Source organism: Mustela putorius, unplaced genomic scaffold, assembly GCF_011764305.1.
Source record: "Mustela putorius furo isolate JIRA1106 unplaced genomic scaffold, ASM1176430v1.1 tig00003974_pilon_pilon_pilon, whole genome shotgun sequence".
Lineage (NCBI taxonomy): Eukaryota > Metazoa > Chordata > Mammalia > Carnivora > Mustelidae > Mustela > Mustela putorius.
In genome coordinates this window covers 947,461-965,118 of record NW_025422117.1, presented here as the reverse complement: position 1 = coordinate 965,118, position 17,658 = coordinate 947,461, and the positions used below count along the sequence as shown (strand labels likewise).

Genomic DNA, 17,658 nt, shown 5'->3' with positions numbered 1-17,658 from the left:
TGCTCAACGCTTGCCCATTCCACCGGTGGCCCCCTTATACCTGGATGGCCTGGCAGCTCATTACATCCCTGTGGGGACAGGACAGGTGTGGCTGGGATCAAGCAACTGGCTTCTCCTGACCCTACCACCTGACATTCAAGGCGTCTACTGTGGAGGATGGGACAGAAGGCTTGACATTTCTCAGCGAAAAGGATACCCGTGGTCGGCGGGCACCTACAGCCAGACTGAGAAGGTACAGGGTGCCTGGGAAACAGGCCACACAGACCTATGGCGGCCCTGGCTTGTGCCATGAGATGAATTTTCCATCCCAGCAGGTGGTAAAAGGGTCTCAGACATATTGCTACACTTGGTGGTCAGTGACTCCAGGCCCAAGCAGGGCCAAGCCTGATACAATACTGATGGACCCTGTACGGTGGTACTGGGGAAAGGCCGTAGAGCAGGAGGAATGCTGTCTTTGTTGCGGACAGACTCCACCAAAAGACAAATCGATGCATAAACTTAGAGTCATAGAGAATGAAATTATAATGGAAATCCACAACTGGCAGAATATAAAAGTAAATAAATCTATAAGGTGGGGACAGAGACCTTTCTAGAGCATCATGATCAGTTACAGGGGTTGGGAGAATTCATGAGCCCAACTTCAAATTGTCAAAGGACACTTCTTGGAAACCACGAGTTACAGTCATTGTGGGAGAGAAGACATTTTGGCAGGGCAGGGGCTCAGAGACAAGACGACCCGGTGGCCCGAGAGTCAGCATTTCCAAGATACTCCCAAGCGACGCAGGTACCACAGACTGGGCCGCAAGGAATCAGAAAGTCAGCAGGGGAAGTGAGACGGACTGGAGGGAGGTGAGGGGTTTCTGAGAAGATATTATGTAAAAGAGGTGAAAATGTAGGAAACTAATACTTTTGCACATTATAGCAAGGTCTGGTACACATCTGTAAAAATGTATTATCCAAGTAATAGCTCTGAGCAAGAAAAAAAATAACAAACCAAAATCAATCTACCTCTAGAGCTGGAAAATGCTTTAAAATGGCCCAGTACTCTTTAAAATGATCAAATCAACCACAAAATCATCTAAATGAAAAATGCAGCCAGTGGTTAGAATCTAACCAGGAAGCCTAGGGTGCTGTTTACCTCATTTTGGTTCTTTATTTTTACTTGTTATTTCTTCCATGAATTAGAAACCTGCTTAGTACTTATTACGTTTTCCTGTTTACTATCACTTCGAGGAATCTGGACAGCAGAGGAAAATGCTGGAAGAGAATAAAGCCCCATCTCTCCTGTATTGGCCCATTCCCACTCTGTCGACCCTGCAATAGTCTGTCCCAGCCAAATACACAAGAGGACGGGAACGGTGATGTCCCCGAATAACAGGACTGGGGCTGGGTGGAGAGGAGGTAAAACCGGCAGTGACGTCACTTCATGATTCCGCGGCCTGGATATAGTCGCTAATTACTTAAACCAAGCAGAAGGGGACACTGTCCATAGGCCCAAGACACAAACCAAACGATACCATTGTTATAACTGTCTCCAAACTCAATGCCCCCGACATTGTATAATCTCAGATAATCCTACAATTCGGGGGAGGGGAGCATTTACGATGGAAAAGTACACACCTGTTACATTTCTAAATTGTACCACAGTTCTCGGGTGATTCCATGTATGGCTTCGAGGGAAATTTAAGATGCGTGCAAATTAACAGAATTCTGTCTAGCATGGGCATCCTGATGGACACACGGTCTGCGAGGAAGCAAGTACCCCTGAGTGCGCTCGGAGGGACAAAACCAGCTACGGAGAACTGTCTCAGGACCCGGCCGCCCTCACTGCCCTCCGGGTCTGCACATGGGGCTGGAAATCATGAGCAGCTAGCATCTGTCACGCGACGCACTAAAGCTGCTCTCTGGGTATCATTTGAGTAGTGAGTTGAACATTTATTCTTTCATATCACAAGGGTATCATCATTACGTTACAGCCACAGTCCCCTAAATGGGTCTGGGAGAAAGAGCCGGCAGGTCTCTAAGTATTTAATGCATCTGGGAAATGGGCTGTTTCCGAGAGCTGTCTGGAATGCATGTATGTTTTTGTGACGGGCTGGTGTCCCCCGTGTATTACCCACTCACCACCCCCGCTGGCAGACCGTCAGCACCCACCACGTGCCCAGCACGTCACTTTTGGGGGACCAAAGACAAAAAGCAGCAGCCTCTGGGTGCCGTGAGATCCAGAGCCCAAACCACAAAGCTTGCTGCGAGTGCTACCTTTTACTTTCTCATTTTCATTTTTAATTCTTTTTTTAATTGCGGTAAAATGCACGAAACAAAAAATGTCCCAACCCAGGTGTCCCAACACCTCGGGGGTGTGGTTCAGTGGTGTTAAGTACACTCACGGTGTAGTGCCAACACTCCCCAAGATGCTTCTCGTCCTTCGAGACTCAAACTCGGTGCCCGTTAAATACCAACTCTGCCTTCACCTCTCCCCCGGCCCCTGGCGATCGCCATCCTACTGTTGGTCTCTACTGGATCTGAGCAGGTCAGGAACCTCGTGTAAGTGGGATTGGACAGTATTTGTCCTGCTTTGTCCTCAAGCTTATTTCATTGAGCGTAACGTCCTCGAGGACCTTCCACGGGTCCTCGAGAAGGCAGTCGCCTCCTCCTAAGGCTGGATAATATTCCATGGTAGGGATGTACTACATCTGCTTATCCATTCCTACACTGATGAACCGCTTGGGCTGCTTCCATTTTTGGCGTTCGTAATGCCGCCATAAACAAAGGCGTACGGTAGATGTGGTTGTTTAAAAATATGTAAGATGCTGTGGGAGAATTAAGGGTCTCACAGAGGCAGATGCATCAGAGCTGACTGGAAATGAGCCGGCTTTCACTAGCCAGACCACAGAAGGGCAGGGTCTCTTGAGGGGGAGGGACAATGTACGCAGACTGGGGACAGGGAGAGCAGGAGGCTTTGGAGAAGCTACAAAAGAAATACCCATGTGGGGGTGTGGGGGTTTGGCATGCTAGGAATTACGGCTGGAGGGCGCCTGGGTGACTCAGTCAGGTAAGCATCTGCCTTCGGCTCAAGTCATGATCTCAGGGTCCTGGGCTCGAGCCCCGCATCAGGCTCTCCCTCTGCCTGTCCACCCCCTGCCCCGGCTAGTTCTCTCTCTCTCTCTCTCTCTCTCTCTCTCTCTCTGAAATAAATTTTAAAAAGAATTTAAGGAATTGAGGCTGGATAGGTAGGTGGGGAAAAAGCTTCCTCCAGTCTCGTCTATCCTGGTTCCACAGATTCTTCAAAGGGCCTGCCCTGGTGTGGGTCGAGGGACCCGGGTCCCACCGCTGCTGGACAGAAACACCAGCAAGTGCAGGTCACAAACCTCTCCTGCGTGAATCAGCCCCTGCTCCCTTGGGTTTCCTTTCACCAACTTTGGGCCCTTTTCTGCCTCCCGCTGGGGGCTCTGGCTCAAGCCCTGACTGGGTCACAGATTCTAACCTCTTCTCTGGTGGCTGAAGCCGGCCGTGCAGCTCCAGCTCAAGTGGACCTGGGGCCTCACTATGGTTCCGCCCTCCGTGTGCCCAGCCTGGGAGCTATCAGGAGGCCCCGTAAGGATCAGATCTGTGTTTCCGAAAGAAGCAGTCCACAGGTGGGAGACAGGGGAATACGGGTTACGGAAGGGCAAGTCTCCGGAAAGGGCCAGGGACGGGGGGGCTGTAATAGAGGCTGCCATGGCGGAGGAAGAGAGGGATTTGAGAAATCCTAAGAAGTAAGGATAGGTAGGAGATAGAGATTGAAAAGGTTAGTGATGAGGAGCGAGGGTCGACTACCAGGTCTCAGGTATGAATAATTAGTGTCCGGGGTCAGCCCACCAAGCGCCATAAGGGAGCTCACGATACAAGAACAGTCTGGTATCCCCATTCCATGGCTCATTTCCAGGACTCCCCAATAGGCTCGCTCAACCGAAATTATAGCCACAGAGGCACTAGGTGCCCCCTCCTCCCCTCCCCCCGACATGGTCACCAAGAAGCCAACAAGCAGATGCGGTGTTAAAGCTTCTGTGGAAATCTTAAAGAGGCAAGATGGTTTAAACAAACCTTTTCCTTTGATTTAATGAGTGCTGTCAGGTGCTTCAGAACCAGAGGCCCATCTAAACTGTAGGAGAAGCTAACGTTGTCAAAAACGATCGTGCCGTCTTGGGGCCAGTTGGGCGGAGGGCGGTTCTGGTACTCCCAAGGGGCTTCTTTCTCAAGGTCTGTATACTCCATCACCCTTTCCACTGAAATCATCTAAAAGACAAAGGACACCACATGGCTTAGGAACAGAGCTCTCACAAGTGTCCAGAGATTATAAATGAACTGTTGATCTTTTACACTAGCTGGCTAGGGACATCTCAGGTCTCGATATTCCCAAAGGACAGGAGGACGAGTCTGATGAGGAAACTTTGATGACTTACAAGCCTGTGCACCGTCTCGTAACACTTTCCCTGAGGTCTACTTCCTTCAGCACTACTTTAAAACTAAAAGAACTACAGAATTAGAGATTCTTAGAGGATGCTGGAGATTTTATTTTTCCACTTTTTTTTTTTTAATTTTGTTTTTTCTGAACAAAAAGTACAAGGATTTTATCAAAGAAAGGGATACTTGTGGCCAACGATCCGGAATCTGGCCACAGAACAGCCACCTGTGTTGGGGGCTGAACTGGCTAAGTCATGCAGTCTCATTTTAATGATGAGTCACTTTCTCCTCTCTCAGAAGAGCACAGGGGAAAGATTTCTTGTTCATTGTTTTTCTCTTGATGAGAAGGCGCTAATACCCAAGGAGGAGATAATTTATTTACTGACTGAGGCCTCCTAACCAACCATCCTGACACCTTTGACTAGCGCACTCCAAGAAGTAGCTTATTCTACCAGAAAAAAAGGGACGCCAGCAAATTCAGGTGCACAACACGTACAAGAATAAATGCTAAAGCGGGGGAGGGGGCGCGCAAGGGGAGACAGATTTAATTAAACAAACAACCTCAAAACACTGAATTCTTCTTTTATCAGGAATGAGGAATTACCCATTAAGAAACAAAAATAAACAGGCCTCTAAGACATTAGCTTCTATCCTCTCCAGGGTTTCAGAAACTCCCTCCCACAGAGAGAGAGACATTTATTACATTTGAAGACAGTTTGCGGCGGATGTAAAACCTGCTGACATAGCACACAGAAGACTGAGAAAAAGATGTATATATTTTATTTTACGTTAACCTTAAACAGATGCAAGAGGGATCTAAAAAACTTGGTTAGCTACGATGTAAAAATAACAGTTTTAATATTTTACATAAGAAGCGCTTTTATGCCATTGAATGGCGGGGAGACTTGAAAAGGCTCAGAACGTTCAGATAAACATTACCATATTCTCCACTTCGGCGCTCTGCCGGACGCACCACTGGAACATCCCCATGAGGGTGAGGGCGTAGGACAACGCCAGGCCAACCTGCCCAGCATCTACAGCTGAAAGAGGAAAAAAAAAGCGGGAATAAAATTAGTTCGGCACAGGTCCTTCTGTCAACTCACCAACAAGATTCCTCTGTCATGTTTAAGTACGTTGTCTATCATGATAGCAACAGTTCTACTTTATCTGATGACTGAGACTACAGTAAAATAGAAAAGTCACAATTAATTAAGAAAGGCTATTAAATGAGCTTATTAATCCCAACAGGATTGACACACTCTTGACTGTATGCCAGCGGTGAGAAACAGCGGCATTATTGAGACCCCCAGCATGACGGTTTCAAGAATCCTGGTACCAAATTTCACTTTCTACGGCCAATGCAACCGCAGTTGGAAATCACTAAAAATAAGGCACTGGGTTCTAAGAGCCAAGGCGTTTAAATCCAAGCCATTACGCTCCCTGTCCCATTATTAAGTATTGTGAGTCAGCGTTGTTACTGTGGAATTGTTAGGGATAGTGAATGTGTGCCACACACGCCAACACCTGCTCTTCGGGTACCCACCTGGCAGGGAGGAGAGCGTTCTTTCCTGCTTAGGATCTTTCTCAACCTAGAGTACCAGGCAGGGGTGACCAAGAGAGCCGAATAACCCTATCGTGAAAACTTAAAGCCCTAAGTAGACAAAATGCCTAAGAGAAAACTTGGTTCTCCCCTCACAGCAACCAGACGCCACACCAGAAATGTACAGAAAATTAGCTACTACACCGGCACAGTCCTCAACCTGTTTGAAGACAGAAGGACCTCATCGGGATCCAAATGACCACTCTGCACGGACCATGCTGCTGGATCACACCCGACCCGACACACAGCAAAGGCTTCTATGCGATTCATTAGAACTAAACAGTAATGGCATTGGACAAGGTGGCAAGAATTTAATTTAATAACTGTAAACGCAGCTATAAATTGTAGTCATACCACAAATAGTTCTTCACATCTGTACTCACTCGTTGCCAGAATCAAGGACCCGAAGGCAACAATAATGACAAAGATGGCGCAGATGGCATCCAGACGCACGGCGAACCATCGGGACGTTGTCAGGAACAAGAACCATGCCTCTGGGTTTGGAGAAGCATCATAAGTGAAAGGAAGAAGGAGAAAAAAACAGATTCACTGCTCTGAATGAGGGAGAGCATTTTGCAAGGGTGAGCTCCAGGAGATTTTTATACAACACAGACAGCAAAGTTCCACACGTGAGGAACCAGAAGGTTCCAGAAAGCTAAGTTCTGACATAAGACGATATACGGTCCAAGCAGGAATTGGTACAGTGGCTTTGTGGGAAGTAATGCATTGAAAAACTCAACCCAGAGATTATAAACAGAAACAGGATTAATAAAAAATACATGGATAAATGGGCTCATCAGTACGTTTGTCACAGCACCAGAACTCAGCGTGAAGCTTGTCCTCATACCTGGTTTACTGTTCCTGGTTCTCTGGTAGCAGAGAGCACAGCTCCCACTTTGTTTCCAGCACCTTCCATACTTACTAGAGGGCTCTGCACACTGTGTTTATTCCTTAGGATCTGGTATCTCAGGGATCACTTTAATAAAAGTAACTACTTGCAGCCTTCAAAATGCCATCTTATCTTCAAAATACAATAAAGATTGGAAAGATGGGCCAGGATTTTATAAACTTAGAGGAAACTCTGAAATTTTTAATAGCAAAAAACCTCACAGATGCAAAATAATACATATCAAGTGGTAGCAAATCTGATCATCAGGAAACTGATTTCCTCAGCAAATCCTGTCACCCCGCAGGCTCTGAAAATAAGAACTGGCAAACTACAGTCTATGGGCCAAGAATGGCCCACAACCTGTTGTTGTAAATAAAGTTTTATTTAAACACAGCCATAGCCATTTGCTTAAGGACTTTCTTTGCCTATGTTCCTGTTACAATAGTGATGTTGAAGAGCTATAATAGACAATGAAGTACAAAAAGTTGAAAACATTTACTATCCAGGTCTTTACAAAATAATTGACTGACCCCTGCCCTAAAAGGACAGAAAGCCACAGGGCGTGGAAGGACAATGCAAGGCCCTCAGAGGGTGGGGGGTGGGGTGAGGGGAAGCGGTGTTGTCCCAGCAGAATGGGGACACACACAGGAGATTCTGAGGAATCGTGGCCTAGAGGAGGGGACGAAGACATGCTGAGGAAGGGTGAGGGTCTGGACCAGGGGGAGACTGAGAGAGAGGAACTGACCACCAAGGACAAGAGAGGGAGCCTATCCCATTCTCTGAAACCATTTCCAGTAACTTACAGACCTGAATGCAAATCCTGGTGAGCATCGAACAGTTCCTGAAACCTCTCCTCAGCTTTATACGCCCGGATGGTCCAGAGTCCCTGGAGAGAGGACGACAAGTGGGAGAACACCGGACTCCGTGCTGGGGAAGCAGAGACAGACAGTCGGTGAGGCCGGATGTGGCGAAACCGGCTGCCTCCCGTGCTCTGTGGCTACCTGAACCCCCAAACCCAGAGCTCTGCCACGACGGCTGCCTGGGGAAGACTGGACGGTGACGCTCCTGGAGACGAACAAACACGTCAACCCTCAAACTCCTGGTCACACCACTGCATTAAAGACCTGAAAAGCAAGTTTCGCTTTGAACCGATCTTTGACCAAATTCAAGTCCTTGCTAGATTTGAATAACTGAATTCCTTCTTTGCTAACTCATTTGTCAAGGTCTGCCTCACACCCGGCCCCTCCCCATAACACTTCCCTAACAGCCCTCTGGGGGAAATTCTGTCTAGTAATTTTTGAGTCACCAACGTTCTTACATTTAATTCTGCTACAGTACTCACCACACCGAATTATGAACGCCTGTCTGTGCGCCCATGTCCACTACTGGACTATTAACGAAGGGCCAGGATAAGTCAGCACATCCCTGAAACTGTGACAGGTGAGGGATGTGTGTGGGGACTGGTCAGGCGGCCATTCTCCCTGCATTCCCGGGTATCTCTCTGTGTCTGCTCCTGAGCCAAGAGTCTCTTTCTGGAATAACAGAGAACCTGGGTATTGTACTGCCCTTGTGTCCGCAGGGCCTGGGCGGCCATGGCACCTATGAAGAGTCTTGACTTTGGTTGGAGGCGTCTGCCCTGATGGACACCTGGTGTTCAGAGGTCGCCATGGGACACTAACATTGATCACTCTTTCAGAACCTGACCGTGGCCTTAGTGGCCACTCTCTTCTGAATAATTTCATGTGGGTTTGAACCCTGATGTCATCCGACCAGTCGTTCATTGCCCTGCCACCCTCTCTAGGAGCACTGTATGTGGACACCAGGTCTGGTCCCTGCCTCTCAGGGAAGACGTGGGCTGCAGGCTGGTAGGCACCAGGAATGAGGCCCTGACTAGCTATTGTCAGGGGCAGGGCTGCGAGCCTGGGGCCTCTCTCTGAGACGAGTAACACCTTGTGCTTTATCGGCAGGTAACACTCACTTACCACTTCGTTACCTGTGCACATCCTAGAGGAGAGCCTTAGTAAAATCCCAGGCCAATCAAAGATCACTTATCTCATGGGAGGCTGCAGAGGTTTTATGAAATGATGCGGAGAAACAACCGAGGGGAAAACGCAAACTTATTTTGGAGCCTGACTGCTGAGCCTGGCATCCGGAGGTGTCTCTGTGTGAGCTCAGTCAACACCTCTGTGCACGTGGCACTGCAGGTATGGGCGGGGGGTGGGGGGAGGGTGCTGGGTACAGACGCAGGACCTCCTCTGACAGCTCAGTGACCAAGGCTCCTCAAGCAAGGAAAGAGCAGGTTCTCCGCGAGACAGTGCGGTTTAGAGAAGATGGGACATGCTGGGCTGTGGACCTCTTTGCTGACTGGGATAGTGACAGATAAGGGCCCTTGCCTGGGATGCTGTTTTAAGGAAAAAAACCTTCTCTGAACCAAGGCATGAGCTAACATCTCCCCTTGTATCTACTTTAGGCAAAAGAGCCTTAAGTGAACTCAGCGGTGGTTTGGACCATCCTGTTGTGGGTTTCTGATCTAGGATCCACACCACTCTCTCTCTTCCTTATACCAAGGAACCTTTGGCCTTCCAGTATTTTAACTTCCATTAAATCTGTACTTTTAAGACAGTCATATGAACATAAGGGGCCAAGTCCATGTTTTAAGTAAGAAAGGCTGGGAATTCCGAATAGGCCTTTTCTGGCACTCCCTAGCAAATCCCCAGAACAAAGTGAGGAAATAGGGCGCTCAGGAGAGCTCCAGGCCTACCAAGAAAAGTACCAAAAGTCCAGCTCCAGAAAGCACAGAGAAATCACTAGAACCATGTCCTCATTTCCTGAACAAATGCTGGGACATACACAGTTTTAGCACAGACATTTGTGAGAAGGAGGGAGATGTGGCCTTTCTCTCAGGCGGAGTCCTTGAACGAAATGCTTCTCCACCGGCCATCCCCACTGGCCTCCCTCATCAGGAGATCAAGGCTGTGGTTGATTTTTCTCTGGAAAGGTTTCAGGTCAGGGTCGACTTCAGAAATCAGGGGCCATCCCGGCCTTGAACACCAGGGAACCCAAAGACCACAGCACCAACTTTACCTTAGAACCAAGAGTTACAAGTGGTACAGCAGGGTTCTCTACCCAGGAACAGCGATCCTGTTTCTTTCACACCCCACTTAGGACAGAGTGGGATGCCAGGTTGAGTGAACTGGAGAGTTTTCAATGAAAATTAACCAGCTCCACAGAGGGAGAGTGCTAAGGCTCTGGTACATTCCCTTGCCCAACAGAACACCTGTCTCCCCACAGCGACTGAGCCGGCAATCCTGAAGTAGAGTTCTACGACACCTGTGGCGTTAGACAAATGCAACCCGGCCTTTCACGAAACTGATGACTGCGTGTCCCATGACCCTGAGGACTCTCTGGGACACACCCTACAAGGACTGCAAACCCTCCCCAGGAGGGAGAGGGCAGGGAGCTGCCTCGAGGACCTGGCCTCCAGCCTGGCGGTAGGTTATCATCTAGGTTGGGTGAAGCCTGCTGGCTGTTCTTAATTTCCTCACGTTCAAGGTTCTAGCACCTTTCCACATGGCCAAAAAGCACTTTACAACCATCAACACAAACAACCCTCACGAGAGCCCCAGAGGGCAGGTGCTATGATATCCTTGACAGAGGACAAAGTACAAAGTAGGCAGAGGGATTAAGAACATTGGCCAACCCCAGTGGTAGAGGTGGGGGTCGGACCCAGCTCTCATTCCTGAAGCTGCTCTTCTTCAACTGCCACAGGGTCTCAGAGGGACAATAATCAGGTTAAATCAAGATGCCAACATATAACTAAATGCATTTTTCTCCAGACTTTGTAGTTCAAGTTTAGAAAACCCCAAGAATCGTACTTAGTGCATATCCGGTAGCCTACCCTTTATTGTAGGTCTTACCAGGCACCTTCGGTTGAACAAAGCCCCTGGAAATCCAGCATGAGAACTAACAGCAGCAGACTCGGGCAGCTATGGTCTGAAACCTAGGACACAGGGTTAGCCCTCCCTGGCGATGCCCACAGCAGACATTGCTGGTCGATCACAGTACCCTTACACATGGAACTGGGATGCGGCTTCCTAACTCAGGCATGGCCAAATGATGAGAGCTGGCTAGAAAGACGCAATAAGCAGGGTCCTGGTTTTATGCAGGTAGCCTAGGGCTACCAGGCTCATTTTTGCAAAAACGGGAAACCATTACGATCGGCTACAAATGAACCATTCAATTGGTTTCAGTTCTGGGCCTGAGGTTTCAGAGGCAGCTAGGCAGCACGATCTGAAAGTCATCTGTGAATGTCAGCAGTCCTTTCAAAGCCCGCGGGGGAAGCAGATTTATGCCCGGTAGCCATAGCAATCAGGTATCCACCTTTTAGCCTCCTTTTTGCTGGTGGATCCAGCAGTGGCCACAAGAAATACTATCACTTACCTCTTAGAGAAAACAAAAGAATTGTTATTTATGGCACAACCCGCAACCCAGATAGATGACAACAAATGGTTCTAATCAAATGGTCGCCAGCATTTGGTCATCTGGGTGTGCGAAGGAAGGAATATATGTCCTTAATGTTGGGGGTGTGGGAATAGTCCACATTATTTCCAAATATCCTACAGGGTCCATGCTAACGTTCTCAAAACCTCCAGATCAAGCTCTGGGCAAATCCTATACTGTTCCTTGACAAAGGCTCAGGGGATCCCCTTCTTATTCCAGACACCCCGTCTGAATAAACCCGAGACCTCCTTCGGAACAAGTCTGATGTTGACAGACTCCATGTCACGAGTGGCCTCCAATCATAAATGTCTGAACCTTGTTGTTTACACGGAAGATTGCATGGAGCTCATTATTTATTCCTTCTGCCGTTTCCACGTCCCGCCACGGTAGCATCGCCACGGTAGCATCACCTCAGCCCGCTGGCCCGCACATCTGGACAACACTGCCCCACCACCCCAAGGAAACCCCTTACAAAACCACACCTCACAGCTTAGCTGGTTCTCCGAGGACTAAAAAATTTGTCTACAGCTTTTATGAAATCAATGCCCATTATCCTTTATGCAAATACTTATGATATTATTAACCAGGGCCATTAAGCATCCAACTCGAATTCCGCACAGGTCATGGTCTCAGGGTCATGAGATTGAGCCCCACGTCAGGCTCCGCACTCAGTGTGGAGCTTGCCTGGGATTCTGTCTTTCTCTCTGCCCCTCTGCTGCCCTGCACATGCTCTAAAGCAAAACGAAATTTATTAAAAAATAAACACGCATACATCATAACAACAACAACAAAAAAACCACTTTATGCTGACGAACTAGTATTTTTCCACTTGGTGGATCCAAGAACCATGAGACCCAATGCTTCTCTTTTTAGCTTGACTTTCAGAAAGATCAGTTGGTATTAACACGCAGTAACTATCCATAGTTGAATTTTCCGATACAAACCTCTTCCTTCTTCATATTTAGGACTTTATACCCCTTTTTTGGTAAATACACCAACCGACTCTCCTTATGATTTTTTTAAAAATAGTGAAATATGTTTGTGCATGAATGCGATAAGCTCTGAATTACTTCATCCTCTGTGATTAGCTGTGTTTTCCCATTATTCCAAAACTAGGAAGTTGAATAGAGAACAAAATGAATGCATACTGAGCAGAACCCTCTCCTGTGCCCTCCCAAGGGAATTATATTCAGGATCCATTTATAGGTACAGCCTAAGGAGAGGGGGGAACACTTCAAACAGTGTGGCATGACAGGAAATACCAGTGATAATAAAGAGTATGTAAAAATAACAGTGCTTATCTTTTCAAGGCATTTAACAACCGCAACTTTTTTGCCATTTTTTGAGTCTGCGATAGTAATATATTTTTCAAATGTATCACTTCTGACATACGACACCTTCTCCTTTGCCTAATCTTTCCCTTTGTCATTTCTAGAACCTTCAGGGGAAGAAAAATTCCCTATTTTCGCTCTGTGTTAGTTCCAGCGTGAAATATTTCTTTAAAAACATTTCTCGAGTGCCTGCTCCATGTCTGGAAGTACATCGTAACCGAGAGAGAAACGGTCCCTATCTTCACGGAGCTCACAGACCAGTGGAGCTTTATTGCATAGACATCCTTGCTCACAGAGCTCACAGATCAGTGGAGCTTTATTGCACAGACATCCTTGTCTTGTCTCTTCCTGGTGTTCCTGCAAAGCTGCACCTGGTGGGCCACCAGCTCCACTGGCCCTAAGCGCCACACTGACTCACAGTGGACATCATGTTCGATGATTTAATACTAACTTGGAGGGAAAAATCTGGAAGGTAGAGTCTGCACGGTTTTAGGGGTCCCCTTAATTATGGCGTAAAGGAAGTGAGCCCGTATCACCATCCCAACCTGAGAGCCTCTGTACTCACTTGTAGATTCCAGGCGTTTGACATCTCTCGACGTTTCTAAGAAATACCGCCGAAGAACAAAGAAAAGGATGCCAAGGGGGATCAGAGGAATTGCGATCCACGGAATGACAGCCACCGCCACGCCCACCACACCAAGAACCTGTAGAAATGTCTGAAACAGGGAAAACAGAGACAGAGGCCTTCTTAGGAAGAATTCACTTCAAACACGGACTTTAATGGGTTGTTTTGTTAGGATTCAAAGACCTGTTGGAATAGAAGGGAATGTTCTCCCATCAAAGAAATAACAGGGGGCGCCTGGGTGGCTCAGTGGGTTTAGCTGCTGCCTTCGGCTCAGGTCATGATCTCAAGGTCCTGGGATCGAGCCCCGCATCGGGCTCTCTGCTCAGCAGGGAGCCTGCTTCCCCCACCCCTCTGCCTGCCTCTCCGACTACTTGTGATCTCTCCGTCAAATAAATAAATAAAATTCTTTAAAAAAAAAAAATAACAGAATATTATAGGTGGTCCTGAGGATATTATCTCATACTTGCGATGTGCCAAACACGGTAAGAACTTTCTAGATACGAGTCCTCCTAACATGCTCAGGAGGCCTAGGAGAGTGGACTTACAATCTTCCCTATTTAACAAATGGAAAGTTGGAGACTCAGAGAAGCAGGACTTGAATCCCAAACTATCATGAGTCAGTAGATACCGTCAGGGAAATCAGTGAGTGGGACTCACCGATGAGGAACCCCTAAGACTCAACTACACGTGTGGGGATAAAGAAGTGGCTCATTACAAATCCAGTAGGAAAATGCAAATGCATTTTTAATTAAAGTATGGGTGACACGCAGGGTTTCCTCAGTTTCATGTGACAACACAGCAATGTTCTCACCCTGTGCTTAGACTGTGCTCACGTGTGTGGCTCCATCTGCCCTACCTTTGGAAGTGGGGATTCCCCTTTCCTGGTTTTCTATCCACAATTACCATTTACTGAGTGTTCACTGCGTACAGGGCTACCCGTTATGTATTTCACATGTGTTAAGTTATTTAATCCTCAGAATAGCCCTACGGAATACTGGCACTATCTCATTTTACAGACGGAGACTGAAGCACAGAGAGAGGAAAAGCGACTTGATCAAGACTGCAAAGCCGGAGTCACCAGAGACAGTGAGCCGACATCATTAGCCGTCCTGATCTATTTAAGCCAGCCCTCGACATAATGCAACTTTTTATTATTCGGGAATACAGTCTTGACTTATTTGAGCCCCCTAATTTGTCCTTCATTTTTCCTCTAAAGACCTTACTGAAGGAATCTCAGAGTTCAACCAGGATGCCTAATAAAGAAAGAAGAGGAATACAAGGCAACCCATCTTTGGTATTTCTTAGAAATCTGATGAAGAGTTTTGATAATAAGGAAACACAGGTCTTAAAATTTGTTTTTAACGTTTTATCATCCACGCCAACAGACACATGAAAAAGTGCTTGACATTACTAATCATGGGGGAGATGCAAGTCAAGATCCATGATGAGATACCACCTTCTACCCCTCAGAATGGCTAGTATCAAAAACACAGGAAATTACAAATATTGGTGAGGATGTGAAGAAAAGGGAACGCTCACACATCACAGGTGGGAACGCAAACTGATGCAGCCGCCATGGAAAACGGAACGCAGGTTCCTCAAAATTGGAAATACCATGGGACCCACCAACTCCACGAACTGGGTATTTACCCAAAGAAAAGGAAAACACTAATTTGAAAAGGTATGTGCCCTCACTATATTTATCACTGTATTATTTCCAAGAGCCAAGATAGGGACGCAGCCTGTGTCCCTCAGGAGCTGAATGAATAAACCAGAATGAGGTCTGCCAGTTGTGACAACAGGGATGAATGGAGAGGGTATGCTGCTAAGCAAAATAATGTCAGAAACATACCCTATATGATTCCGCTTACATGTGGACTCTAAAAAGGAAGCACACAAAAAGCAGAAACAGACCCATAAATACGGAGAAATGATGGTTGCCAGGGGGAAAGCGGGTGGAGATAGGCAAAATGGGGCAAGGGAAGTGGGAGACATAGGCTTCCAGCTATGGAATCAACAGGTCACAGGGTCAAAAGTTACGGCAGAGGGATTAGGGTCAATGGTACTGACGTGGGGGTGTATGGTGACAGATGGGAGCCACACGCGTGAGCACAGCCTAAGCACAGGGTAAGAACATTGCTGTGTTGTCACATGAAACTGAGGTAACCCTGCGTGTCAACCATACTTTAATTAAAAAAGGCCAGCACGGCCACCACATTTTTACAGGCCAGGCTATCCCATTTCTGAAAAAGATTTCGAATGAGAATATGACAAAAAATTGGTTTTACTGCCAAAACCACCATAAATATTGTCATCTGGATATTTAAATTTTCTATCATTAGGGTAAATATTTATAATCTTTATTTCACAGGCTAATGGCGGTCACAAGAGCCGGCACCATGGGTCGGGTGTGAGCGCACACAAGGCGCTGAGTGGAGTTCTGGGAACGCTCGATGGTGACCTTGATCCCGGGAGATGATTTTATCCCGGGAGAGGATTTTACCTTGGGAAATGATATTGGTGAAAAAGACCAGGAAGCCTAGAGACCCAAGTCACTGCACGAGGAGGATGGAAGTGTCCATCTTTGTCAGGAAAAGTGGGACATCATGGGGCACAACCTCAGGTGAGAGGAATGCAAGGGACACTTCGCGTCTGCTGGCCAGGACAGCAGAGTCGTTGAGTGGTGGGGACAGGCACGTTCGCATGGCATGGGCCGAGGGCTCCAGAGTTTGTGAACTCAGATGGACACAAACCCAGGACCCAGCGCACCAGCCACAGAGGGCTGTGGAAACATAGGGAAGAATCCACAAACACGTTTTAGAAGGTTCCATGACTGATGAAAGAATTTCGCAGGCTGGCTTAACAAACAGAAGGAGCGGCATTGCACAGTAGTGCTCACAGCTGATGGACATGCCGGCCCAAGAGCGAGCCGCGTCGCGACGGCTGACCTAGGTCGTTCTGTGGCCTCTCAGAAGGCGCGAGCCCGGGCAGCAGGCCCAGGGCGCATCTCCGAGGAAAGGATTAGCAGGGTAATGCCGGACAGAGACACAGGTTATCATCTCACAGCTATTTCCAGTCAGTTTTCTCCGAGGGGCCTCACAACAAGCTCCTGAATGAGAAAAGTAGGAGCTGTCATTTCCATTTACAGATAAGGGATGTGAAAGCTGGAGGTTAAGTGGTCGTCCCAAGATCTCCTGGGATGTTGCCGTGTTATGGAGAAAGCCAGGAGGAGTGCCTGTGCAGGGAATCCTGCAAGCAGCCAGAGCATGGAGACAGGAGGAAACTTCCAGAACTATGAATGTGCGGATAGGAGCCCCAGGGAGAAGCAAACTGCATTATTTTGATGTAGACTCAGGTGCTTTTATGGTTTCTGCCAGTCTCTCCTGTGGTATCCATACATAACCCAAAGCAAAGAGGCATGGAATTCTGAAGGAACAAAGTCCCATCGTAAATGGAGCGAACAGGGCTGTCTGGGCCTCTCTACTTTCATACCTACACCTGACCAGTTTCTGACAGCTACTGGATTAGCTGATGCATTCCACCCTCCTACAACAATGAGGAAGACAAGCTTCTTCCTTCATGCTCATGAGGTCCTTCTAGCTCCTTCTATGTCTGGTCTTAAGTAATCACTAGGCTTGCCACTATCAATTGTCAGAAAAAAAAAATCCGAGATGTCGTTAATCATAAAAATATAAAAATTGACAATTTGGGGGGTGGCTGGGTGGCTCAGTGGGTTAAGCATCTGCCTTCGACTGAGGTCTTGGTCCCAGGGTCCTAGAATGGAGCCCCAAGTCGGGCGCCCGGCTCTACAGGGAGTCTGCTTCTCCCTCTCCCTCTGCCTCCATCCCTCCCCCTGCTCAAGCTCACACACTATCTCTCTCAAATAGATAAAAATCTAAAAAAAATATACAGTTTTTTATGGGGCGCCTGGGTGGCTCAGTGGGTTAAGCCTCTGCCTTCGGCTCAGGTCATGATCTCAGGGTCCTGGGATCCAGCCCCGCATCAGGTTCTCTGCTCAGCAGGGAGCCTGCTTCCCACCCCCCCACCTCTCTGCCTGCTTCTCTGCCTACTTGTGATCTCTCTCTCTGTCATATAAATAAATAAAATCTTTTAAAAAAAAATTTTTTAATGTACATTTTTCTCCAGGAGACTAGTCTCATTTGATTGAACAACTATTCACCAGTTTCAATGATCTGGCTCTCCCTAGGGAGGCGTCCTTTTATGGCTAACCCAGCTTACCATATTACCCGGACAGCAGAGGGAGGCTCAA

The 17,658-nt window shown here is 47.6% G+C and overlaps 1 protein-coding gene across 2 annotated transcripts in view; it reads right to left on the bottom strand.

Annotated features, from left to right (window-relative positions):
• The window catches only part of ABCC4 (ATP binding cassette subfamily C member 4), a 247,332-nt gene that overhangs the window by 45,820 nt on the left and 183,854 nt on the right, over nucleotides 1-17,658 (bottom strand). For both annotated transcript variants that reach the window (XM_045070905.1, XM_045070906.1), the window contains exons 21-25: nucleotides 13,329-13,479; nucleotides 7,740-7,859; nucleotides 6,427-6,537; nucleotides 5,383-5,483; nucleotides 4,084-4,275 (exon numbers count right to left, since the gene is read on the bottom strand). In XM_045070905.1, coding sequence (XP_044926840.1) covers nucleotides 4,084-4,275; nucleotides 5,383-5,483; nucleotides 6,427-6,537; nucleotides 7,740-7,859; nucleotides 13,329-13,479 — 675 coding nt within the window. The remainder of the gene's footprint in view (nucleotides 1-4,083; nucleotides 4,276-5,382; nucleotides 5,484-6,426; nucleotides 6,538-7,739; nucleotides 7,860-13,328; nucleotides 13,480-17,658) is intronic.